The following is a 27,617-nucleotide window of genomic DNA, read 5'->3' as shown; positions in this document are numbered from 1 at the left end:
CCGGCCGTACGGTGTACATCAACTATCTATTGATAAAAGAATAACTCATGAATGGGAATCGGGCAGGTGTAATGGTGGAGATCATGCTTGACCCCGGCCATTAAAGAAGCCGTTGGACTTTTCTCCTCCCTGCCGCCGTCATAAACCTGCAACTGACGATGATGCATTGACCCCCCCGAGTCCCATTGATCACCCTGACAGAGTCTCTACACACATGGACACCCTCACATGCTATTGGTCCATTGACGCCAACCGTTGCTGAAATTGGTCAAAACTCTTGTCACATTGCTCAGAGATGCACCGATGGATTGCTGATCAGCCATGACTGAAGCCGGTCGGTCTCAAATGACGGATTTTCCGCTGGTCAAGTTGACACACACACGAGTTGTAGTTTTACGTTGTGCTCGCGGCTGCACTGTCGCTCGAAGAAGACGTGGAGCTTGTCATTAGTAACACCTGCAAGTCCAAAATGAGCCAAGGAGAACCAACCCCGAATGGTTTTTAAGAACTAAGTGAGAAGTTCCTGTAACTTGGTGCTGTTTCGAAGACATTGTTATTGAGTAGCCAATGTGTTATTATGAACATACACTTGAATTTACAATTTTTCATGGAATAAAAGTTGCAGAAATGTTGTCTGTATCTGGCCATAGTTCTCGGATGAAATAAAAATCTCTAATTCCAACATGATATCGTCGCTTTTCTAAAAAAGAAGCTTGACTTTTGTGTCTCATTCAAGCGAGCGGGCCACGTTGAACCGCTTCTCCTCACATTTCGTAAAGGTGGGCCGTTCAGTCCAGGAACAGCTGGACGGGCAGAAAGAGTTCTGCAGCCCTGGAGGCCGCTGCAGTTGGTTTGCTGTTGTGCCGATGAAAGATTAGTTTTCCTCGAGCTGCTGTGAGTGGAGACTATTGGTATGTGAGGAAGTGTCCCTGTGCCACCAGGTTGTTTGTGCCGCTGGATTGAGACACTTCTGCTCCGCAGCCTGCGAGCCGTATCCTGCTGCGCCGAGCCCCATCCACACCCTCCACCCCATCCACACCCTCCACACCCTCCACACCCTCCACCGCGCCGCAAATGGAGAGTTTCTTTCTTCCGCCTTTAACTTTCCACCTGTGTGTCGCTCTCGCACAATGGAATGTTGTTTAGCAACAATTCCCCCTATTTAGTATTTATGAGTGGTATATAAATATTAAATAAACCCTATATTACACACTATGATGTCTACTTGAGTGCATATAGCTGTTTAATAATTTATTTAACACATATTGATAGAAACCTAACAGTGCCCTTATACCTTACAGTTGCATTATAGTGTTAATCATCTGACATTTTGAATGCTGCTTATTCGTAAGCGCTGAACCTAAAGTATAATAACAGTTGTTTGATGCCCTGATTCAGACAGTCAGTTTCCCGCCTTTTTAGTTTTGATACCATTAACGGCTTATCCCTCTTTTTGGGATGTTTAGAGACACTTGCTAATTAATATTTTGCATGATTTTACCGACGTATTTCACAACCCATTTGATCAACATCTGACAAATGACAGTCTCCGCCGTCTGAAAGTGAATGAAGCAACCTAGTTTGTATTTGGAGCCAGAGGTTTGGCTCTCAGCCGAGAGCTCAGCCGTCCTGCTAGATTGCCAAAGCCGGGACGCTCAATAGCGCGCGCACACAGGAGTCCCACCGGCTTAGGACGGCCGACAGGGAAGCTTCACCTCATCCACCCTCATTGCGTGCCAAAATCCCACTGGCTTTGTGTCGCTGATAGTGTAGTCTATTTCCTCCTGGTTTTTTGAATATGTTTTGTGTGGAGCTTGTGATAAAAGGAAATATCCTTGCTAACCCAACATGTAAATACCGGTAGACGATTCTCTTCCCTTTTTCTTTTCTTTTTTATCTGCTTGAGAAAATATATTTTTTACCTCCTCACTTGAACCGTCAGCTACTATTGTCTTGTTATGCTTTGAACATGTATATGGGTCAATCATTTGAACAGATGTCCATAAAAGCAGGACCTCTCCCACTGCCCACGTGTTGCCACTGTTGGATGGTCAGTGACCTCTTCTGCCCTCTCTGGCCGTAATTCCCTTTTTTGCAATGGGCGCTTCACGAGTCATCAGTTTCCCATCCCGCCGCTCTTCACTGGCTGCTGCTGCTCTCTGAGTGTAAGGATACTTTTTTTTTTGTAATTACAGGCCCCATTAACACACTATTTACATCCCTGCTTGATCTATGCCATTAAGAGATCAATAGCTTAGTTTGTATAGTTTGTTTAATCCATTAATTTATTCGTCTGTGTTTCCCTCTCCCCTGCTCGCTTTCTTAAAAAAAAAAGGAATCTATATTTATAGATTCCTTTTTCCGGAACTTATCGGCCCTTTCCTCCCCCGATCTTACCACAGGGACATGCCAACACATTTGGCCATCTCATATTCCTGCGTTCCTCGTGGGAGGGAGTGCGATATGTACCGAGCAAGTGTCGCACTTAAGGAAGAGCGTCTTTTTGTTGCTTTGATGTCTCTTTACCGGGAGGCCTTCCGTCTAACACCTGAACAAGTGCCTGTATCTGAATAGCTGCTGTTTAATCTCGAGGGATTTAGCATATGACCCCGTTGCCTCACCACGATGTGCTACTAATATGTTCCATTAACAGCAGTTTATGGACCTTAGTAATGGACATGCATTATAGATAATGGGCTGTGGGAAGTATCTTTTAGAGGGTGACACGCTGTGTGTTTTTGAACCAAACGACGGCCCTTCTATGTCAACAGCTTCAGGGCGTTAGAAGATTGACTTTGAGCAGCTTGTCATTTCTCTTATCGTCCACTTTTTGCGAGCAAAGATTACCCAACACACACACACACACACACACACACACATTAGGACGTAGCCAACGTTTTCTTTCTGGTTAGCGCTGTCCGCACCGTCAGTGCCCTCACAAGGCAACGACTGAGCTGTTGTTCCTGCTCTCTGGTGAGCGAACACACATTACATACATATCAGCACACACACACACACACTCGAAAGCAGTACAGGATCACCGTGGAGCCGAGCGAGCTCCCTTTTGCCCGGCTGCCGTGGCTCGGAGCGACTCTGTCACACTAATAGCGGGTTTATGACTCGGTCGTACTTGTCAGTTTAATTATTTCGCTCGGCGCTCATATGTCGTCGTGGACAGTTTCATTCAGTTTGCAATTTCACTTTGATTAATTATCGCCGCCCAACAGGAACACCTTCTGGAGATATTGATTTTTGGTTGAAATCTGCGCTGTGGGTGTACGTCTTGCTCAGGGGTTGAGAGGCATCATTTCAAGTAACTGTGTGTCCACTTAGAAGAACAAAAAGATCCATATAAGCCGGCGTGAGGGGCAGTTTTGAGAGATGTTGGTCTTTTGTGGCATCGTTCATACCCCTAAATGGAGTTTTCACACAAGCAGTGAGGCTGACACACCAGCGCTCAGCTTTCTCTACTTCGATGTGCCCGAGAAAAAAGGATAAGCTGTCCTCTTCATGCAACACTCGTGACTCTCAATTGTCCACAGCATTGATTTCTTTATTCTTTTTTTTTTTTAAGTGAATGGGGAAGGCTAAGCATATGAATTAAGGTCTAGCGATTATCTGATTGCTCTCCCATGTTACCTCTTTCTCCCCACTTTGCACCTCCAATCTAGGGCCTAGAAGCACTCACTGCTGAGAGGTTTGATCCCTTTGCCCCAGCACGTGCACACAGACACACACAGGCACTCACACACACACACACACACATACACACACCTACACACCACTCCCTTAATCTTCTCCAAGGCTCAGTTTGATGAATGGCTTATTCTGCTGGGTGAGCAAAGGGCTGTAGGTGGGAGTGACTCCAGTCTTTCTTTATTTTTCTGACTTTCGTTATATCTGTCATATTTGTTTTGTCAGACAGTACAGGTATATTCACACACCCAGATTCATTAATGTGATGAACACTATGTTCCCTAATCCTCGAATACACTCAGGCAGGCGCAAAAGAGACCCACATAAATAGTATCCCCGACATCATTGGACTTGCTCCTTAAAAACTATTGATTTCTTTCACTCTGATTTGATTTCATGCGGACAGACACACAAAGATGCGAGCGAGCCAAGCTAAGTGGCTCAGGAGAGTAGCCATAAAAGTGGCCGCCTCTGTGTTGCTTAATGAGAATGAATGAAGACATGCCAAAACGTCTCCACCTGCCAGTCTGTTTTTCCTGGTGTTCGCACGCACGCACACACACACACACACACACACACACACACACACACACACACGCTCACGCTCGCAATACCTCTCTCACTCACACACCAGCAGCAGACTGGAGTAAATTCGCATAACAAAAGCGATGTTTGCCCCCGTCCCTGCCTTTAAACTTTTACGACCGTGACTCGTAATTTGACTCGTGCAAACCTAAATCTTTCTGGTGATAACTGTGATCTCAGTAATTGGAATATACAGTAACATTTGGATTTAAGTCGTGCAAGAGTTACCGTGAGTGATGATTTAGAAGTGCTGACTGGCGGATTAATCTCCTCTTGGCCTTGCATTATGTCTCCGCTCTGCTCTTCTCCGACGAGAGAATGCATGTGTGCATAAAGCGGTGCTTGCATTGAGCGTCTCACCCGTGGGCCCGGTTCCCCCTCGTGGAGTCGTAAATGGCTTGAACACGAAAGTGGACACACCCTGCTCTCCTTAACCGTTTGCTTGTTATCCATTCGCAGTTTTTTCCCCTCCAGGTATTGAAAATGTCTTTTTGTTTGTGCGCGGTAATAAAAGAAAATCCCACCGCCTGTCAATTCTTTTAATTGGCAACCCGTCGGTGTTCCTTCGTTCTCTTTTAGTGCAGGTTTTGGCTCCGACGTGGTGTGTCACCTACCGTAGTCCTTTTTTTGATATATATATATATATTTCTAATTCACTTTCAGACGGCTAAGTGAATTAAATGTGCTGCAGTTTTAAAACGGGCCCCCGGGCAGGTTTCACTTTAATGGTACCAAATGGCTTTGTCTTTTGTAGTATGTGCCCGCACGCACACGTGCATGGCTTTGTGTGTGTGTGTGCGCGTATTTATCTTTTTTCTCTATTCCGTCCACTGTGTCGACACAATCCCAGCGTTTATGAGATTACCAGAGCCCATTTGTGTTCCGGCGGGAGCCATTTTGGCTCGGAGGAAGCCTCCACTGGGAACCATCTGGGCTCGACTCAAAGCGGTTTCCACTCAGCCTCCCCCGTCCTCTCCACAATTTAACCCAGGCTATTTACTTTAAAGGGATGAGAATCTCAAATGTCATGTGTGTGTGTGTGTGTGTGTGTGTAAAACTCTGATATTCCGTCTTGGATGTGGCTCCTGAGCTCTGCTGCGACGCTGTGTCTTCACGCATAGAAGGAAACCCACACGAGCAGCTCTTCGTGGGTTACTATATTCCTGAAATAATTATATTTAAAATATATACATCTCTATCAAGTATGGTATTTTTTGCTTAATGATCTATTGATTATTTATTTGAGTAATCATGTCGTGTAACACGTATAAGAAATGCTCCAGATTTCAGCAGTGCTCAAAAATAATGTATCCGTCTAAAAACCAGAAACACTATAATTTAAATGGTTTTAAGCTCAATAACGATATAATAAGTAGAACAAGTATTGTTTTAAAAATCTGAAAATAAATCCTATTAGCACCGAGTTAAAGCACCCTCGGAATCACGGAGACAAAGTTCTCGTTCTTGGCAGCGATGCTCGATGGATGAACAAGCTGTTGTCAGTTCATTTTTCCAATTAAGTGCAACATATTATAGCAACATTCTGCAATCCTGCCACGAGTTTAAAGCCTTAATTGGCTATCCACTTTTGTTTAATGAATTTATGTGTCCTTCTTAATTTCCCATTTACACTTTCTATTACTTAATTTCTCTTCCCCATTGCCTGGTGAAATGCCAGCTTCATTTTTTTTAATGATGCTTTCAAGATACCGGTCACCCACGGTTTAGCATTTACACATATGTTTGACTTCAGTCTGCGTATATGACACGATCCAATGAAGACGGATGTGACTCGAATGACTACTTGGTGAAGCTGAAAGCTTGTCGTTGCTCTATTAGTGTGTGTTTAGACCGTATGATTGTAACCTGTGAACTTTGCAGATCGTTTTCAATCATGTCAAGTTATTGTTGATATATTCTAGTATGTTATTGACATCCCTTAGTCGTAGATACTAATAGATACACTTCTCGTCACATTGTGGCGTAGCCGGAGGAAGGCTGCTTTCCTCTCTTGAATGTTGGCAGTAAGGTAAACAATATCTCTCTTTTTGAAGTTGTCCGGGGAAAGCTTGGACTAAAAAGGTTTCAATCGGATCGAAAACTCATCTTTGTGGCCAATAATTCAACTTAAAGCACTCTTTCCCCCCCTCAGCATATCTTTACGCCCCTCTCTCTCTCTTTTTCATCAGTGCATGTCACGTGTTTTCATCTGACCCCATGAAAGCATGATGGATGTGACTTGTCCGGCTGTGTGATTTCCTCCACACGCGTGTTACATTCATCACATTTATCTAGTTGTTCCAGGAGACTTCTGTTTTCCCTCTCGCAAACGTACGGCTGCACGGGAATGGGGGCGGAGTGAGAGAGAGAGAGATAGAATATCTCCTTGACCTCGAGATAGCTTTCTGCATCCCGACTGAAACCTCTGTGGAAGGATTTGGAAAGCTTTTACAGAAGGACTGTAAATCATCCGCCATATGGAGGCAAATGGGGCATCTGAGTGCGTAATGCCCCCCTTTGAACTGTGATTAAACTCCTTGAGCCGATGAGCGTTTATTAGACCTCACCTGCCAAGCAAAATGCTGATCAGAGGTCAATAGTCTTCCACTCATTCTACAAAGGCAGCTTAAATGACGGTTGTTTCTCCCCCTTTTTGTTTTTTCATAGCGATAATGGTTTCAGGAGCTTTTAGTGTGCAGACTTCATTGTTGGATTCAAAGATTCTTTCTTCTCATTCTTAGTCCGGCCCTGGAGCTTTTTATTTCCCCTCTATTTACTTTTTTCTTTTTTGTTTCGCTAGTGTGTGCCGGTTGTGTTTAGCTGTCGAGTGTTTTCTGTTTGCTTTTGCAGTTGGTGACAGTTAAGTAGGTTCTTGCTATTCTAGCCTCGCTTTTTTCCCAGCACTCGCCCATTTTGACACGCGGGTGCTCGGAGGACCGGTGCTGCTGTAATAGCCTTGTTATGTAACTGCTTCTGCACTCGGAAAACAAAGAGCGATACAATGGGGTGAGCGTCTGAGGTAGCAGCGAAGCAGAGTGAGATCAAACGGAGGCAGAGCACGAGTGAACTTGGATTGCGCAGCCGGGACCTACATACATTATTATCAACGTTATTATGTAATGCTGTTTTTCTACATGATGTATACTTTTGTATTCTTTGAGTCAGTGCTGCATTCCTGTAGAAACCTTAGACCTTCTCGTCATTTTCCAATCTGCCGACAGCTTGACGGATCTAGAAAGAGGAATTATATGCAAGTCGCCGCTATATGCCGAGGTTGTCAGTTTTGAGCTTAATAAGAGAGCAAATTATGTATTCATTAATAAAAGTGTTTTACTTTAGTTGAGAACAAGGCAGAGCAGTTTACTAACTTAATTCCCCTCAGATTTCCCTTGTGGCTGAAGGGCTAAGCAGCCCGAGTCTTAATCTCTTGACTTCTCTCTATCTCTCCGGCACACCTGCCCTCTCACTTTCTCGCTGACTGAGGCTTTAGAATAGGATCAAAAATAAATGTAAAAATCAATTGATTTTTTTTCTTCTTCTTTTCTCTCTTCTTTGCCCGGTCGTCCATCACTCATGAAACAAAAATGTAATGAATAGATAATTAGCCTGAATGGGCAGAATTTGGTTTTAGCCAATCGTGAGAAATGTTGGGAGGTCTTTCCTCCTCCGTCAGCAGGGTGAGCCGTTTCACTGCCCTCATTTGTGAACTTAAGGGAATTGCAACTTCGCTGTCACTAATTGCAAATGATTTACATCGCAGTAGAATGGCAACATTTTCAGCCTTAATTAATGTCAAAGTGCAGGGTCAACGCTAATTTAAAGCCACTCTCTCCGTTTTTTGTGCAGACCTTGGGATTTCTCCAGTTTTAGTTTTTGCAAATTGACACCGAAGTCGCTCCTATTTAGGGCTGCAACTAACGATTATTTTGATAATCGATTAATCGGTTGATTATTTTATCGATTAATCGGATTAAAAAAACAAAAAAACTTACATTTTCAACCCTTTATTCAAAACAGGGTCCGTACGGTCATGGAAAACCTGGAAAAGTCATGGCATTTTTAAATGGCTCTTCGCAGGCCTAGAAAAGAAATTGAACAAAATAAAATCCCAAAATATTTGGAAAAGTAATGCAAATTTGTTTTATTCAAATGTTAATTTACACGGTATATATACGGTATGCTTTGGAATTCTCATTGTTATTTTAAATACTACATCTTCTCACTTTGTCATGTATAGACAGAGTTTTCACAAAATGTTTAATCATGGAAATTTGGTTTAAAGTCATGGAAAGGTCCTGGAGATCCACGGGTCAGCATGTGGATGAACCTGTTCACTGGTCAGCATGTGGATGAACCGTCACAAACAGACAGCGTTCCTCTCCTGAGCGGTGGTCCCCATTTGGACCGGCCCCCTGAACAATACCAGAGACGCGTTCCGATTTATTATTTTTTTCACCTGGCCCGCTGCCGTTGAGATTGCAGTGAGACGCGGAAAAAATGTAAAGTGGTGCTCTTCGCAATAAAACATCTTTGATGGGACGTGTCAAGTCTCGGCCAATCAGCGTTCAGATGTCCACAGCGTTTGGGAAGTTAGGTTAGCTTGAATGTTAGTCTGCTACATCTGCTGCTGTCACACTGCACGGTGTAGCGATACTAACAAAGTACCCGTACGTTAAAAACGATGAGATTTAGCATATTTTCAGTATCGATACTTCATTAAAAGAGCGATCAGAGCGCACGCGCTGCTCCGCTCCGTTAAATGTTGTCTGCACGCGCAGCGCTCACAGCCAGTGGCATCGTGGCTTATCTCCGTTGCCTTTCTCCGGGGAAAAATAACCACGTTTTCTACGTTATACTCTTGTGGAAATGCCACACACGTCGTGACATGTAGCGCCCTGGTGTCTGGGTTCATAACGTCACCCGGAGGCGCACTTAGCTCCGTGAATGTCTCCGACTACGTGAATGACTTCCGCATCCAGCGCCACGTGAGCAGCAGCAGCCAATTAGATTCATCAACAGAGGAGCAGCTCAGCGCTGATTGGCTCTCACAACGCAGCGTTCCGTCTCTCCTCTCCCTCCGCTCTGCTCTTGTTTCTCCTGCGCCGCTCTGCGCTCAACTCAACTTTGTTTATACTCCGTGATTTATTGAGCGCCGTAATAATCGCGCGACACAACGAATCGATAATGAAATTCGTTGCCAACTATTTTAATACTAGATTTTTATCGATTCGTTGTTGCAGCCCTAGTCCTATTGAAAACTCGATTTAGAATGTCACGGGCAGGTCGGCCTCAATGGGCCCGAGGACGAGAGGCCCCCACTGGCTGTGTGTGTTCAACAAATGTGTGCTGCGCTGCCCACGACCAGATCCTGCCGATCCCTCTGAGCCACAGCAAAGAAAGGAAGCAGGTGTGCGTGTGTGTGTGTGTGTGTGTGTGTGTGTGTATGTTTGTTTGACCAAATCAATACAGAGCTCACAGGCCTCCATTGATGGGTCTATTTAAAAACGGTGGCGTCTCCTCGCAGGACACTCCCACCCCCCACTGTCACTTCATTGCTGTCATTGAATCTCTTGGACACAAGACACTAACTTTTCTTCCTCTCATTCCTCCCCTGCTCTCTTCTCTCATTCCAGGTGGAAGTTGAAGTGGAGAGCATGGACAAAGCGGGGAACTTCATTGGCTGGCTGCACATCGAGAGTTTGAATCTGTCAATCGCCCTGGTGGAAAACGCTCTGTCCAAGGTCCACTTCACAGCCGAGCGCAGCAACTACTACAAAACCTTGGTCTCGGCAGAGGACGCGTGCCGAGAGAAGAAGGAGAAGGTAGGCGTCCTCTACATGCTGCTGTGCATCCTCTTCTATCTGTCAACACTCCCAAGCTTCTAAGTGGTGAAAGAAGCACCTCCATTTATTCACCCACGTTCAACAAAGCAATGCTTCAGCCTGTAGAGGACTATTTGTGCAACAATTACTCAATGTTATGCCTTGAATTCTTTAATATAACTTAGTTTTTCATGCATGCCTCTAAAGTAAATGGACAATCTGTAAAGGGAGTAAATATTCTGTCGCCACCGTGTCATGAAGTGACTCGCAGAGTCCAAGCACAGGCATGAGACGGCTGTAAGACGGGTGTTTCTAGTAGTATTTGAGTTCAAATGTGTTTAGGAAGAAGTGCGCATATGACTGGATCAGCGAGGCTTTCACTTCGTCAGGCTCATCTCCGTTCTCCGTGAAAGATGAAAGAAATATAAGTGTAATTGAAATACAAATGGTCATTTTGTGGGGAATTTACTCCTTTTTATAGTAAAACTTGGGTATCCAGACTGACATTTAGCATTGTATTATTTAGAATAGGTTAAAGCTCAAGATAAATGTCTTCAATAGTGTTATCATCAAGCCAACATGTAATGTTTCACCGGCACGCGCTTTAGAACCACTGAACCTTGCATCCACCACCCCGGCAGCACCGGAGCAGGATGGACCTTTCTGCCTCTCGCATCCCTAATCTATTGTGTCCCCCGTCCGGCTGTCCTGGGACATATTTGAGTCTGTGCTGTCAGAGTGTGTTCCACTGTCTTGCAAGCTGCACGACTAGCCAGCTCCCTTAGACATCAGTACGCGTTAGCAGTTCATTAGTCGAGGTAAAGATGCAGTCAGCAGGAATGAAGATCAGAAGTGAGGGTAGAAGACGTAAAGGTCTCTGTTCCAATAAGTGAGCAACCAGACGCACTCTTCCCTCGACAGCAACTTCACTATTGTCACTTGGAAACTTCCACACCCTGCCCTTGTCAAAGGCAAAGCCCATTCCCCCTAACAGCATGACAGCCAATTAAGACAGGTGGTGCTGCGACCTTTGGCTTCCATTAATACACAACTGAGCTCTTTCTTTTCAGCAGAAAGTGTGTATCCTTATCAAGGTAAAATATCTGGCGTGACACCCCATTACATCGTGAAATTGTAACAGTTTAGCTCCACGCCTTCCTTTTTGTAATAGTTGTTTTCATCCTGTCACACCATCTCGTCAATCCAACTCCCCTCACCTGCCTCTGATCACTCCCTCGTTAGTCCCTCATTCCCTTCACCTGGTCCTCACGCCCTTCTCACCTGCAGCCCATCCCCTCATTAGTCCCTCACTATTTAGCTCCCTCACTTCCACTTGTCCTCTGCCAGATTGTCTTGTGTTTTCGTGCCAAGTTCTCCAGCGTTATTAGAGTATATTCCTGACCTGCCTGCCCTGACCTCTGATTCTCTGCCCCGCCCCTTTTTGGACTTGTTTGCTTCTTCGACTGATCTCCCGGTTTTGACCAGTGGCGTCCCTAGGCTAAAGCCCCGGATGTTTTTTAATTATCCCCGAATGTTAATTAAAAAAAAAAAAAAAAAAAGATTTGGCACACAAGTGGTTAACACCTCCAGGTCGCACGTGACGTCATTCACCCAAAACAGCAAGCTGCTGTCTGAGAGTGTTTCTATGTCTACACATTTCGTTGCTTCACTCTTCTGGGCTAAGCCCAGCGCCGCCGCTCCCATAACGCGCATCGCTCTGCCGTGATACGCGCTGACACATCCGCACACACAGGTGAGCACACTCTCACTAGAAAAACTCACTAGCACCCCCCCGTCGACAACGATCGCCGTGGGCTAAGCCCCAGATGTATCCAAATCCTAGAGACGCGCCTGGTTTTGACCCAGCCTGTTTCCAACCAAAGACAGTATTCTTTGTTACTCCTGTCTGAGTCGTGCTTTGGGTCCACTCTAATAGCGCCGTGACAGAAATAAACAGTGTGTGCATTAAAAGCATGCAGACAATAACTTTAGTTAAAGTGTTAATGTGCAGACGCTCCATCTGGGGGTGAGAGTAGCCCCCCCCCCCCCTCAATGGGAGTCCTTTGATGGATGGAGGCATCGCTCACACTGATCCTGATCTCGCCCTGAATTTTCATTATGGCTCCACGAGTCACCCCTGCCAGATGCATGAAGTGCCTGGCCAGCTGTCATCACTGTTCTCTTTCTCTCCAACTCTGTAACATATTTATTTTACCCTCTCTTCCATTTGCTCTTTTCCACTCGCATCTACCTATTCAAGTCCTCGAGGAGACACAAATGCCTCCTCTACCCCAAATAAATGTGATCTACAGTCCGAGCCGAGAAGAGGCTGTGTTTTCTTTTCCCTTCTCTTTAATCTGGAAAAAAATATTGGAAAAATTGACGTGACAGTAAGGAAATTACATGTTAGCTTTTGAATAAGTGATAAAGATAGGCGGGGGAGGTCCAGAAGAGGGGTACCCGAAGGGTGAAGGTGGTTAGGGTTACCTTGGGCCTCTCTCTCCAAGCCGAGTTGGAGCCGTTTGCAGCAAGGTGTTCAAATATTGGGGCCTACTGTCTCCATAATTCATATGAAACATTAATGACTAGCCAAGACCGACAGATGTTGTTCCATCGGAGCGAATGAGACGAGAAACAAGAAGGCGGCACTTTGTGAGAAGAGGTGGGGCTAGTTGGGCAGTGTGTGTGTGTGTGTGTGTGTGTGTGTGTGTGCGTGTGCGTGCGTGCGTGCGTGAAGAGCGAGCGAGAAGGGCAGCAGGTGTTGATGTATCAGTAGTGCGGGAAATGTTCCAAGTATTTACAATCGTTACTTAATCAATATTTTTGACAGCACACACTTCATGCTCTCCTTTTTCTTACAATTGGCCTCACTATGTTTCTCAAAACTGATTTCCATCTGTATCTTCCTGGGCTGAAAGTGAGAGCTACTGATCTTGGGATCAGTAGCAGGTGAACATTCTGACTGGAATTCCATTTTTTTTTTTTTACCTCGAGCTCATCGACCCCGCCATGTTGAATCCCACACATTCCTGAAGCCCCTGATACCCTCACCGACGTTACGGCAGACCAACTTCCACCACAGGGCGATGACCTGAGCGCAGACCGGGCCGCGAGAACAGACGACAGAGCGGCGCCCCGAGCGGACCGGACACACAGCGGTTATGTTTGATGTTGGCTCGCCACACGCAGCGGTGGGCAAGTCGACCACAGCCCGGTGTGTTTGTGTGCGCGCACTTGAGAGTGTGTTGTGTGAAGGGAGCACCGGGGGGTCTGTTGTATGCGCGTGTGAATGCATCGTATGCAACTTGAAGGTACACGAGGTGCGACTCTGTATTCTAATTAACCCGGAGAGACCATCTCGAGAAAAGCTGAGCGCCTGGAAAAAGTAGTTCCCCCCCGTCTTTCTCTTTTGAAGTCATCGGTTGGTCTTTGTCTGTCGGCTGCTGAGGCTCGGTCGGGCAGGTTGCACCCTCCCCGGCTTTCCTCTTTACTGGCCCTACGGCTGTGGAGATGGAAGACATCAGTGGTACTGCTGTGTCAGGCATCCCCACAAGAAAACAAGGCTGTCGTAATGAAGTGGACTCGGAGGGGGCGTGTGTACGCACGCACGCACGTGCACTCATTAAAGAAAACTTTGCATCGGTGGCCCGGCGGGGACCCGCGACCACAACAGGGATCCAGGCTTTCTGCAGGAGCATCCTGGACCAAAACTGCTTCGGTCAAGTGACTGAAGTGAATATGAGTTTTTGCTGCAATGAGACCAATGGGACAAAGTGATTGTGTTCTAAATGAAGCTTTCCAAAGGGTTTGAAAAAAGAGCCTTTGCTGGAGCTCAGCAGATTTTAATCTTGCGCATCAGCATCTCTTAGAACAATATTTAGTAACGGTCCTCACAGCAAACACACACACGCTGAAGGCTCAAGTTGTAGGCCCGGACGCGTTTCCTAATTCTGTTCCCCATTACGTTTATTTAAAGCGAAGCTATTGTTTACATAAATCTCTGAAGCGTCGCCCTGTCGGAAACCTATTGTTGTGCTTTCGGTGCTAACGTTTACACGATGCAGCGACAATACAGAACCTGACAGACACTGTATTTACCCATTTCACGTTCTTTTAACAGAGAGGAGGTTGTTGCCAAACGATGCTTCCATCTCTTGCCTTACATTGTGTGGGTGTGTGTAGGTGTGTGTGTCGGTGTGTTGATGCTCCAAGAGGTAGAAAAACAAATTCTTGCTTATCAGGCAACTCTGTAAACACGAGTGGTTGCAAAAGCGCTGCATTCCGTCTTTGTAATTGGAGTCGGCTCATTGCAGCGATTCATATGATGTTCCAGTATTCCCATGCTGCACCGGAGTAAAACAAAATTGACACGATAGCAGCAGTTTGGCTCAAAGTGCGTCGGGAGCAGTCCTTCCACTTGTCAATATGTGTATATATATATAATACAGTATTTGTGAACATTTTGATAGAAAACAATTTCAAACAAAATAGGATGAGGAGGTGGTGTCATGAGAGGGACGTCTCTGCGAGTTGGAGCTTTGACCCATCCTCCAATGTTGAAAGCACGCGTGTCTTTTTGGGCGTCCGTCGACCTGAAAGACCGGAACCTAACGGCTGGAGGCACACGGCGTGCTCGTGATTGCAGTGGCCCAATTATTAAGAAGGGAGTCAACAATGGGCCCTCGATAATAACCAGACTGTGCTTTCTGTTGAGCAAGGGTTTCGTCTCTCTGTAATTGCCCAACCTTGATGGAGATTATCGCACTCCGATGGGTTTCGGAGGGGGAAGAGAGGGAGATGAAAAAGAGAGCGAACGGCGAAAGAAAGACGAGAGGACAAACCCCTGTTGGAGACATTGCATGTCACAGGACTCTCTTCCTTTCATCAAGGCCCGCCCCCTTTCTTTCAGTCCTGCTCAGCCCACTGTCTCTCTTAACCTCTTCAGTGTATGTTCACTGATGACCACCCTCTTCACCTACACCCCCCCCCTCTCTCTTTTTTTTCACTGCTCGTTCAATTAATCATCTTTGAATGCCTTCTTATTCACCGGATTAATGTCTTCTCGGATGCCCCGTGTCACGCCCTTTGTTCCCCTCAGCTGAGGACGGTTCCTTCTTTGGCCTGGACTGTGGTCACAGTGAGTTAGGCTGCTGAATGACTTGTACCCTTTTTGAGAGGAGAGAGAATTTATATATACAGGACTGTCTCAGAAAATTAGAATATTGTGATAAAGTTCTTTATTTTCTGGAATGCAATTAAAAAAACAAAAATGTCATGCATTCTGGATTCATTACAAATCAACTGAAATATTGCAAGCCTTTTATTCTTTTAATATTGCTGATTATGGCTTACAGCTTAAGAAAACTCTAAAATCCTATCTCATAAAATTTTAATATTTCCTCAGACCAAGTAAAAAAAAGATTTATAACAGCTGAGTGTTTGTCAAGGCTCAGGAAACCCTTGGAGGTGTTTCGAGTTAATTAGACAATTCAAGTGATTTGTTTAATACCCTACTAGTATACTTTTTCATGATATTCTAATATTTAGAGATAGGATATTTGAGTTTTCTTAAGCTGTAAGCCATAATCAGCAATAAATCAGAATAAAAGGCTTGCAATATTTCAGTTGATTTGTAATGAATCCAGAATGCATGACATTTTTGTTTTTTTAATTGCATTACAGAAAATAAAGAACTTCATCACAATATTCTAATTTTCTGAGACAGTCCTGTATATATGAAATCCCTCGGAAGCATAAACCCAGGAGGACCACGGCGCAGCTGTTCCCTCCGCTTTACCCGTCCATCAAAGACACTCGTCAAAGTACTCGAAGCAGCATCGTTTTGACATTGAGCCTGGTGACGTGTCCTTGACGGTGCGTGATTGAAGTACATAATCGTGTTGCAAGTTCTTGACTGTCACTTCGCCCAAGGGCCTGCTCACAAGAATGCATCGACACACGGCTCACACCGACCACTCCGGTGCTCCAAAGCAAATCGCAGCACTTTGATTTGCTGCGATTTGGCTGACTAGCCTTGTAAGCAAGTCTGATTATCGGTACGCTGCACATTTTTTGTGTGTTCCTTTTTAATTCACTTCAATTGCCTCCGGCTCGCCCTCTCAAGGGCCGGGCAGCCTTGCCTTGTAAGCCAAACACCTCGCCATCTAACCAAAGAGTGTGCAGAAAAGCAGCATGTCCCTGTCCTCCCATCTAAACTGTGCTCCCTCTCACCAGTCAGCACAACACACACCTGGCCACACAGGAACACACTGTGGATGAATCAAGATAATTGGACTTTTAGAGAAGCTGATAGGCTCGTGTCTTTGAGTTCAGGCAGGGAGAAGTTTGGCCTCACTCCCAAGGATTAGTGACGGTTGGCATTCTATCCCGTGTTACCTTGAAACGCGTGATTCATGCGACGGAAGACCACTTCCTGCTGCATATGCATGTGCTCCGTCTTCTGTGAATAGTCGAGCTAGAATTACATACAAGCAGCGTTTCTTGTTTTCCATAAATGACAGTTCCTCTGCTATTAATACTGCGCTCAGTGCTTTCCTGAGCCCCGGAGCCATTGGAATGCTTTCTGGGTTTCAATTTTTTTCTTCTCTTTTCCTCACGATTTGTCTCGGCGTCCCACAGTGAAATAACCAGGAGGCAGTCACCAGGCAACATTGTAGAAAAATGCTGTGGATTATTATTAAAGTGGCTCAACTATGGAGGCTTTAAATTAAATAAAGTACATTTGCCTTTGTTCCTGAGTCTACCCACTGGTTCTCCAATTTAGACCTCTTTCAGCCAGGTTCCATTGCTGCTATAGCAAATGATCTTATCTCAACTTCAAACCGCTCCGCCGTTGGTGCCTGGCTGTGCTCACTTCGCAGAGACGTTTTGGGGATAACATGAAATCATTACCGTTATTACTTTTCTCGCACAAATTGCATTAGGCCTTGTGAAGAAGAGCCGTAATGGCATTTTTTAGGTAAACAGGAAGATTGCACCTGTATTACAATTACCGTCATCCCTCCCTTTCTATCTCTTCATCTATTGCTTACTGTGGTTAAACAAATGGAGGCGGCGTGGTGTCGAGACGGCGACAACGACCATGACAAAGTGATATTACATTAATAACCTGTCCGGCCTTTTTGGAGAGGAAACGTTCATGATGGAAGAAGCTCCTCCTGCTGGGATGAGAATGAAATGTCCCAGCTGCCTTTGAAAGGATTGAGGAGAGACTCGGTCACTGTAGGATAATATTATTATAAGGCCTATAGGTAGATGAAAGCTACCTCCTTTTCAGAATGCGTCAGGTAATGCCAGATGGATTTCTTTGATAACACTGAACTTTTTACTTGCTGTCAGAAATGCAGAACTCAATATAATATATCTTTGCAGCTTTGGTTATATTTTCAAGGTCACAAGCAGAGCCTTCAATTCCTTTGTTGAAAGGTTTCAGAATAGTCTTTTGTTGGGCTTTATGAGTAAACTTTGGGTAAAAAAATCAACAAAGGCACTTTATCTGCTCCAAGTCCAGCAAAGTCCCTCATCTTAACTTGGTGAACTTGGATTTCTGCCCTCAAAGGTTGTTTGGTGTGACCATGTGCTTCCTCCAGTGAAGAGGCCGAACGCGTCTCACTGCCCAGCGTAATGCAGGTGTTCTACTTCAACCTGCTGACTCAACTCTTGTGTTATGCACCTGTACATTACAGGGCCCAATGATGCATGCTCTACATATATTAATGGAGAAAATGTAATGCCTCTGGATGTATTTCAGTCTTTACGAGTATTGTTTCTTTAATGACGGTGTTTAGTTACACATTGTATTAAAGTGTCAACCATGTGCACCGGCCCTTTAAAAAAAAAAAAAAAAACAGAACACTAATGGGAGAATAAAATAGGATCAACGTTTTGCTCAGCCATCTCAAAGACGGAGGGCCAGGAGAAGCATTACGCCCCTGGTGATTTGCATATTTCTGAGTGGCAAAAATTACATGATGCTAAATATAACATGCTCGTGTTTTTAGTTTAACACAAGTCTTGGCTTTTCTTTGGGACGGCATTATCTATCATCATTTGGACATATTTCTGGGCTCCTTTCAGAACCAACTTGGGTTTTTTAGGCACTTAGCAGAATACCACTAAGGCTGATGAAGATTCTGATGATTATGTTAATCCTCAAACGGCATTAGAAACCCGAGCGCAACGCAATGCCTCTGCAGCGTGAGCTCACGAACAGCGTGTCAGAAAATCACTGATTCTAAAGCAGGCTTCTTCTTTTTTTGCTACACTATTACCACAGCATCTTTGCATTGGTTCAAGAAAGTAAAGTGTAATAAGTTTGACTGAATCAGTACATGTACGATGATCCAATTGATTATTATTATTACTGTTGTGTATTTATTCGAGTCGGAGTCCAGAAAGTTTGAAATGGAACTTTAAAAAAATGAGCGACGGCCTTTAAGGCAGCAGAACAACACGATCAGTGACTCAGAGACCCCATCCCATCCCGGAATTCATCAACGCATTCAGTGCGTGAACGTTTGGCCCCCATTGCCAGCATGTCGATACACACGCATGATGAAGGTTGCAGGGCGTGTGAAAGGACAGCAGGATCACGGCAAGGGGACATCATTGCCTGCAGGGTGGCCACAATGGGAGAGGTGACCCGTGTGAGACCTCACATCTCTGGAAGAGATGGGGAGGATTGTTGTGTGGGTGTGGGTGTGTGTGGGTGTGTGTGCAGAGGCGTACTTTTGCATAGGACTGCATACCATTATCGCTCCGTTTGTTTACGATGCCATAATCGTCGTTGTATTGTCTGCGTGTGCAAGTTCACTCCTGCCTTCATCTTTCTTGTCGGCACGGCTTGCCCAAGATGTGAACCACCTACCACACTGCAGAAAGGAGCTGACGGAGGCTCCTTCGTGGGGCTATAAGATGACATCATACGACTCTCTGTGTACACATCCGCCCACAAACAAACAAACATGGTTGCGGATGGAGGGAGGCGCCCACCATACTCTGACTGTCTCCTCGCTCCTGCTTACTCAAACACACTTTGAGCATGTGCCGACCGACAGTGCAGACGGAGACGTGGGCATGCACACAATCTCCGGTGACCGGCCCACTGTAGACGGCAAGCTGGACCCTTAGTGCCCCGAGGCAGAGAGACGGAAAGAGATCAGTGGACCCAGTGATGTGTGCTATTTACACCCCCAACCCCCCTGTCTTCTCTTTCTCTCTCTTTTTCTTCTCTCTCCCACCCAGTCTTCATCCTCTTTTTTTCCCCCCCCCCAGTTCCAAGTTGCAAATTCAGCAGTACGTCAGCTCCACTTGCAGTCTCGTGAATACACATGCAAACATCCTTCCCGTCTTCATCGGCCCCGTCTCCCTCGACAACCGAGCGGTGCGTTTGTGCACACGGCGAAACCGCTGCACGCAAACTCGTTTTGATGAGCAAGAACCTTTTAAAAAAAACGATATACGACTCACTTAATGAAGCGAGTCCGCCTCAGCAGTCTCACCTTCTGCATGCTAAATTATGCATTCACATGAGTTGCAGGATTACACGGCGACTTTGAAGATGTCATCTGAAAAATGCGTCCAGCCTCAAGGACGTCAGGACAGTCCTGAGCGACACACAAGCGACAATGAAATATTCTACTTGGTGAAGCATATAAACAGGAAGTGGGACTTTTTGTTGATGCAGCAGTGTGCATATGGTCCTTCCTGTCACTGTGCGTCGAGTCACTTTAAGTTGCATGTGTGTGTGTGTGTGCATGTTCTTTGTTGTGTTTGTGTGCGTTTGTCTGGATGTCCTTGGTCTTGTGCTTTCCCTTCTCCAGTCATGCACAGGATTCTTGCGGGCTCTTAGAGGTCCTCAGGGGCAGGTTTGAGGCTGCCTCTGGTTCATCAGTGCAGAAAAACTCAGGCAGTCCCCCCCCCACCACCACCACTAACCACCCTCCCCCGACTGCAAAACCCCACCCATTCACCCTGCTCTCTGGAGGAAGGGCCGAGGCCACAGAAGGAGGGAGAGAGAGAGAGAGAGGGCTGAAAAGAGTGAGAGGAGGTGAAACGCTGGCAGAGAGCATCATTTGATGACGTTGTGTGTTGCATTATGGCTGATTAACACATGCTCTGCTCCGCCACCCGCCCTAGAAAACACAAACCCCAGGTCTCCCCGCCTGCCTTGCTCTGTCCCCCTGCCCCTCTTATATCTTGGGGCTTCCCTTTCTTTTTCCCCCCCTTTTTTTTCTCTCTCTCTCTCCCTCCTCTGCCCCAATCTCCCCACCATCGCTGCGGCAGCGAGTGTGAAGGACACGCACCGACTGGAGCAGAGATTATTTGTTCTTTTTTATCCGGTCGGCGCCCACTGGGACCCTGTAAACTAAAGGGAAACGCTTTCTCTTGGTTGGCTGAGGACTGGTTGTGGCTGACTGATTCTTACCTCCATTAGAATGAGTGCGTGGAATACAGGCAGTCAGCCTTGAATCTAAACACACCGGACAGTATTTAAACCTCAGACTGCAGCGCTTCGATTAGTCGGGTACTAAACAGCGTTATGGGTGTTCACCTAAATGAAGTATGATCATGCTTTTGTATTTATGACAATACGTTCTGCATTTGATCAGTGCGACGCTAACTGAATGAGCCCGCACTGGTGACATTCCCGTAACCTTGCAGCAGTTTGCACAGACGACCCCTTCGTGATGTATCGTCCGCGCCGTTCATGTGAACATCCATTACGGGCACAAGCGGTGATGACATTTTCCCCCCCACAGATAACTGACATTTATTTATTTTTCGGAGTCATCGGGCAGATGCTGTGAAAACATCGAGTCCTCGCATTCTCGCTCTGCTTCAGGTGTCCTCTGTCATCGTCCTTGTTTAATCAGGGGAAGAAGGCAAACACTGCGGGCAGTAAAAAATAGAAATAAGAAAACAAGACACGTGCAGGTTATAATCATTTAACCGCACTTTGACATTTTTTAGGGCCCCTGCTCAGAGCCACACTTAACTACATTTAATATGGGTCGGCAGTGAAATACCCCTCCCTTGCTTTTTCCCCTCACTTTGCTCTGGCGTGTAAAGAATTGCAAAATATTTGTTTCTAGAGGGCATCATTTGAAATGTCTCTCTCTGCCGGTTGGGATCTTCAACCCTTGCCCTATTTAATGAGCGCCACAGTTCCGAGCCCTTAATGAGCGCTGCCGTTGCTCCGCCGGCCCGTCGTCACCTAAAAGGAACACGACATGCACCGGTGGCCCCTGTGGCCTCGCTGAATATGCATTATTATTTACACTGTTTGTTACCAATATGCACACAGTCTAAGTTCTAGATTCATCTGGGCTGAGGCAGATCCCATCAGCCTACGCTGTGGAGGAGAAGCTTGGAGCCAGAGTGGATGCTGACGCCTCATTGGTTCCCTTTATGACCTGCTCACAGACACTGAGCCCTCCGCACGTTGGCAGACGGGTCTCGCTTGAGCAGCCAATTCCACTCCTAAATGCGTTTGCTTATTTATTTTATTTCTTTTCTTGTGTGCGCCTCATGACAGCTTCTCCTCTGGCTCTCATTCTTCTGCTTTTTTCACTTTTTTTTCTCCCCTCTTCCAACTCCTCGACTGTTTCTCTCATTCATGTGTTTTTGCTCCACTAACGACCCGCTATCGTTCCCATCTTCCTCTTTACTGATGGCGGGGACTCTAATTCTAACTCTCTGGCTCCCTTCCTTTTGACACTTTCCCAATCCAAGCCCTGAATGAGGCGTCCTATTTATTATTCTCCCCTCACCTCACCTGCTCTCCAATGCCTTCTCTCTGTAAGGAGAATGCTAAGTGAATCGATTCTAGGGCTGCAACAACGAATCGATTAAATCGATAAAAAACGATCATTAAAATAGTTGGCAACGAATGTCATTATCGATTCGTTGTGTCGCGCCATTTTTACAGCGCTCAATAAGTCGTGGAGATGTTCGAGTAACAAAAGTCGAGTTGAGCGCGAGTAAAGCGTGGACAGGGTTCATACACACGCTGACCAATGGCTGTCCATGACCTTTCCAGGACTTTAAACCACATTTCCAGGACCAAACATTCTGTGAAAACTCTGTGTATACATGTAAAAGTGAGAAGATGTAATATGTAAACCAACAATGAGAATTCCAAAGCATACAGTATATACCGTGTAAAAGAACATATGAATATAACACATTCGCACGACTTTTGGGATTTTATTTCTTTCAATGTCTTTTTCAGGCCTGGATATAAGCATTTTAAAATGCTATGATTTCTCCATGACTGTACGAACCCTGTTTTGAATAAAGGGTTGAAAATTACAGTTTTTAGTTTATTTTTCATCGATGAACCGAAAAAAATAGTCAACAGATTAATCGCTTATTAAAATAATCGTTGGTTGCAGTCCTAATTGATTCTTTGATGCTACTGCCCTCTGATCTTTGTAAAGGCGCCTCTTTAGATTTCCAACCAGAGCGCCCAGACACAACTGCCCCTGCTCATTTGTCTTATGGTGGATCTGTGATAACCGAGACACTTGTTCTACATTCTCGTGTTTGCGGTTTGCTGCATTGTTGGTGCGTCACGCTCCACCAGCACGGGGAGGACGTGAGCCACATCGCTGTCGACCGCAGATGGCCGTACCTGTCCGCTCAAGTTTTACGCGAGACTCGTATTTTAGTGTCTCCGGTGGCCTCCTCGGGTTTGTCACACCGTCCCACGCGATGAAATATGTTCCTGTGACCCTAGTTAAGTCATAAAGCGCCAGTGCACCGCTGCTGGTTTGCGGAAAGGCATTCAACATGTGTGTTAAAGCTGGGTGGAAATGCTGGCCCTCAATAGAAAATAGATGGGTCCTTTTTCATGGGCTGTCAACCTTGGAGCACGTTGACATGCGGAAAGAGGAATAGATGGATGAATAAAAGGAAGCGGGGAGAGGTGTAGGATGGGGGGGTTGCCGCGTTGCTTTGAGGATTAAGCCGGCTTGTTTCTGAATGCGCTGCACCTTCTTACATGATTTCAAACACATACATTATAATTTGTATTTATTTAGCCTGTGCATAATACCATTACATATTTCATGAAATAGTTTGTGAGAGAGTATATGAGGCTGTTTGTTTACATCTGCATCCTCCAAATTGTGTGTGTGTGTGTGTGTGTGTGTGTGTGTGTGTGTGTGTGTGTGTGTGTGTGTGTGTGTGTGTGTGTGTGTGTGTGTGTGTGTGTGTGTGTGTGTGTGTGTGTGTGTGTGTGTGTGTGTGTGTGTGTGTGTGTGTCTTTTGCTGACAATCAGAGGTGTGGCCGGCTTAATCCATCTCATCAGTCAAACTAAGGGGATGGAAGGGTTTATTAACGGGGCGGACAAGGTAACTGAAATATCTCCGTGTCTGTCACCTCTTTGGCACCAACATGGCACATTTATTTTTTCCAAAGATCAAGGTTTGAGATAATTCTTGATGAATTCTTACATGTTCCACGATTTAATTTCGGTCAGTCAACTCCGACTGTGTTCAGCCTCCTGGTCGGCCAGCCCGCAGAAAACACTATAAATCTAGAGAATGGGACCATTCTGCTGGTTTTGTGTTTTTGTGCATTTTACAGTCTCAATCCCCCTCTCCCTCTCTTCTCCCTCTCTTCCCCCTCTCTTCCCTCTCTCTCTTTCTCCCTCGCGCCTCGGGGCCAGACAGTTACATAAACCGGCTCTCGTCATCACTGCTCTTCCGTTTCCCAGTCTCTCTTAGCCTCTCGTGTCTTTTTCCCCACGGAACTTTCCCTTCCTGCTTATTTCTGCGACGTCATCTATGTGTCGGCCTCGCCGAAGCGTTTTGCGTGGTTCTAGTATGTCACGCGGGGCGCAGCATTTTTAATCCCAACAGGAAAAGGGGGGATTTTTTTTTATCCCCACTACTTAATGGGGTCATTTGGCAAATTTATAAAACATGTAAAAGTCCATAAATGCCTTTACATGGGCCTTTAATGGGCTCTACATGATGTTGTAGCCGTGTTGATGTCAAGCCTTTGTCACCAGATTAGTTTGGATGTGCTCCGACACGCGCAGGCGACGGTCTCCACCGCCGCCGCCCAACGCGGAGGCTGATTAGCTCAGCTGTTTCTCAAACTGGGAGAGCAGCATCAGACCTTTTGAATCTCTTCACACATTGTGAGACGCGCCAAGCGATTCAGAGACTTCAAGGAGCTTTACCTCTGATGTGATATTGCCATCTCCAGCCCCCCCTCCCCTTGTATTTTCCTCTCTTCCCTCCTGCTTTCACTTTCCATCGTTGCTCCTCGCCATAGCCAGATCCATATTAACCTCTCTGTCACTCTCTACTATCCCGCATCTCTTCCCATTCCCTTAATCCCCACAAGCTCTGCTGGCCTCCCTCCACCGCTCCCTCCCTTTCATACCGCTATTACGTTTGCGCCTCCTCAAATGGCGAGTGCGTAGGGAGGCGAAGAACAACGGGGTGGAAGCTGTGATCAGACAGAACATGTATCAGAAGTTCCGCACGGAGAAAGGAAGGACCAGGTTAAAGGTACACTCGAATACCGGTCGTTATGGCAACACTTTGGCTTCCTTTGACGGACTAGCCGGTAAATGAAAAAGTTGATTAATTGCTTTTTAATTGCATGCTTATACATTGTGACATTGACGCAGTCCTGTTTCTTAATCACATCTTCAATTTGCCTTATATTTTCCTCCTCCTCCTCTTCTCCTTTCTTTCTTTACCTTATACAATTTCCACTGATTATAAAAATGATGATCACTGATAATCCGCTTTAATTGATAAACACATCCTACAGAGGAAGGCGAAGAAGAAAGACAGAGGGTGGAAGGGACACTGAGTGTGGACGCATTGTTAATTTCAGCCCACTTTTATCCCGCATGCCGTTGTTCCAGGTGGGTGTATTTATAGAAAAAGACAGAATGTCACCCATTTGGCATCAAGGTCATAAGAATAGCTGTTGTGGGGGGAGGACATGTGAAGGGCAAGGGCTGGAGTCAGGAAGCGGTCAAAGCAAAGTAGTCGTTATCAGACCGAAATCTAGCAGCGCTCTAAGTGCTCGTGTCCCTTTCTACGCATCTAGACCTTCTCGCAGCGCCTCATTTTTTATTACGGTTATCATAATACTCAATCACAAGTGTTTGTCTTGGCCACAGCTTAATTATTGTGCGCCACCCTCTTTTCTCTCAATTTGTATTTATTTTTCGGCCTCTGTCTACGCCGTCTGAAGATCGAGTGTGTGTGTGTCACGTGTCCTCGCTCTTGCAGCTGGCCGGCTTTAATTGCATGCTTGTTCCCCAGCGCTGGCGACCTCTTGTTTGGCTTGATCCTCTTTTAATGGTGGCCGATAGACGCACTCACTGCAACAGTAAAAAAAACGAAACAAACTAACAAAGAGGCCCACTTGACATACGCATCCATTTGCAGGAGTGCGTACGTGTGAGATCTGTGAGCAAAGCTTGGTTCGTAGGGTGGCACTCATGAGGACGATGTCACGGGTGCATGTTAATGCGTCACCCCCATTGCAAATGCACCCACATGTCCTGTTTCCATGGTAACGCCATGCCCCCTAAGTTACCGTGCACACACACCACCGATCTCTGTCGTGTTCTTCATCGTGAATAAACCGACTTACTTTCGCACTTGTTGCCCGTAGCTCTTTGTCAGCAGGCCGACGAAGCTCCTCCCACTTCTCAACCCAACACGCACGTGCGCTTGCGAGCCCTCAACTGGTGTGTGTGTGTGTGTGTCGGCAGCTCAAGAGGGCTCATATTAGCCGTGTAAGCCGGGGTTGAGTAGCCCCGTCGCCTGCCTGCTGCCTCTGTGATGGCAGAACATCTGTTGGCTGTGATATGAAGCTCGGCAGTATCTCTTTCTCTGTTCTTCTCCCTCTCCTCCTGGCTTTCCCCTCCGTTCCCGTTATGAATTCCCCAGCTGGTCGGCTCCTTCCCTTCCCCGAAAAAAGCCTGTTCGCGCCACCTGTGCAGTTTTAATGCATAATTTATCTGCTAAGTAACCACATCCGAGAGCCTCATCCCTCCATTCCGCTCCTGCTTTCCCCTCGCTCCCCCTCACTGTTTGGCTTGGATTGTGAAAGTGGACACTTATTTTGTAATATTCTTTTAAGAAGATTAAGGATTGATTGGTTCTAACTGAGATACACTGACGCCCACTGGAACTCTGAGTCGGTGGAGCCTCAGCCTGAAGCAACGTCTCGGCACTGCATCTCCTCGGGGTGTGTTCTGTGCTTTTCAAGATAATCGTTGAAAATGTATCAAATTATTTCGAGATTTTAGGAATTGCAGATTTGTTAGAACATAGTGGTACGTCCTTTATTAAAGTATCTCGGTACGACATCAGTTTCACCTATCCAGATGTTTCTTAATGTCTGAGGTGGCAGCAGACCAACTGTGGTCGATTATGATGAATATGGCAAAGTGCTTTTCAAACACTGCTAGGTTTATACAAAGCAAATCGCCCTTAGTCCTCGTGTGTTCGATGTGCTGACCCAATTACCTCCTCAAACATGATATAGTTGTGCGCTTTCAAGTTTTACAGCTTGTCAAATAAGCCGCCTTTTTTTTTTAACGTTCCCGTGGCCTTGCAGGCCCACGAGCACGCGTACGGTATGAGCCCACTGAGGCAGGAGCGATGCTGCGACCACGTCGTAACTCAACCCGCACCGATTCGTCCCAAGGCCGCAGCGCTGCACATACACGTGTTTATGTGCTTAGCCCAGTCCATATGTTTTATGATGCAAGGCTGCCATGCATTACGTCTGAATATGAGGACATCAGGGCAAGGAGTGACAAAGAAGATTGCGTACAATAAAACTCCCGTAATTCAATTCTCCTCCCGCTGCCACGACCGTCCCTCTTACTCCTTGTACTTATCCCGCCGCGACAAGGTGAGCGATCAGGGTTAATGTACCAAGGACCCCTCTTAACCTTGGAGGCGGGCCTCATCTGGCCGGGCTGTTGCGTTGGGTTAATATCTTTTCCCTTTACAGTGCGAGAGCGATCGGACCACCCTGACACCCGTCATTCAACTCGCTTTCCAATCAAAATCAATAATGACAACATGTCCGTCGTGTCCCTTACATTGTGATCTCTGTTCCGCAAATGAACCGTCAATAAATCAGAGTGGAGCACCCTGGTAGTCCGCCTGTCACTCAGTGGCGTGTGGAGTTCTTTATGTTCATTTTTATTATCTTTATGTTGCATTTTTTTTATTGTACAGGATGATTTCTTTCTTTTTGTGGCCCATCACATCAAACGTAATTAACAATAACAGCACTTCCTGTATTGCAGCCGTTAACCGTTCACCTCTTTAATAAGGACAGTGTGGTAATACTAATTATCGATAACAAAAAATAACCTGCTGCTCCAAATGCACCCCATTCCTAAATGTGTTGAGTTGGATGTTATTATAAATGGCACATGGTCCACAGAGCAGATACACTAGAAAACATAAAACATCAAAGTTCCCGTGACTCCA

The 27,617-nt window shown here is 45.9% G+C and overlaps 1 protein-coding gene across 1 annotated transcript in view; it reads left to right on the top strand.

Annotated features, from left to right (window-relative positions):
- Nucleotides 1-27,617, top strand: part of snd1 (staphylococcal nuclease and tudor domain containing 1) — a 172,088-nt gene that overhangs the window by 100,973 nt on the left and 43,498 nt on the right. Inside the window, exon 17 of the mRNA XM_056424296.1 lies at nucleotides 9,915-10,103. Within this exon, the coding sequence (XP_056280271.1) occupies nucleotides 9,915-10,103 (189 nt within the window). The remainder of the gene's footprint in view (nucleotides 1-9,914; nucleotides 10,104-27,617) is intronic.

Source organism: Pseudoliparis swirei, chromosome 10 (assembly GCF_029220125.1).
Source record: "Pseudoliparis swirei isolate HS2019 ecotype Mariana Trench chromosome 10, NWPU_hadal_v1, whole genome shotgun sequence".
Classification (NCBI taxonomy): Eukaryota; Metazoa; Chordata; class Actinopteri; order Perciformes; family Liparidae; genus Pseudoliparis; species Pseudoliparis swirei.
The sequence above is the reverse complement of the archived record's forward strand: the minus strand, read 5'-3'. Positions and strand labels throughout refer to the sequence as shown.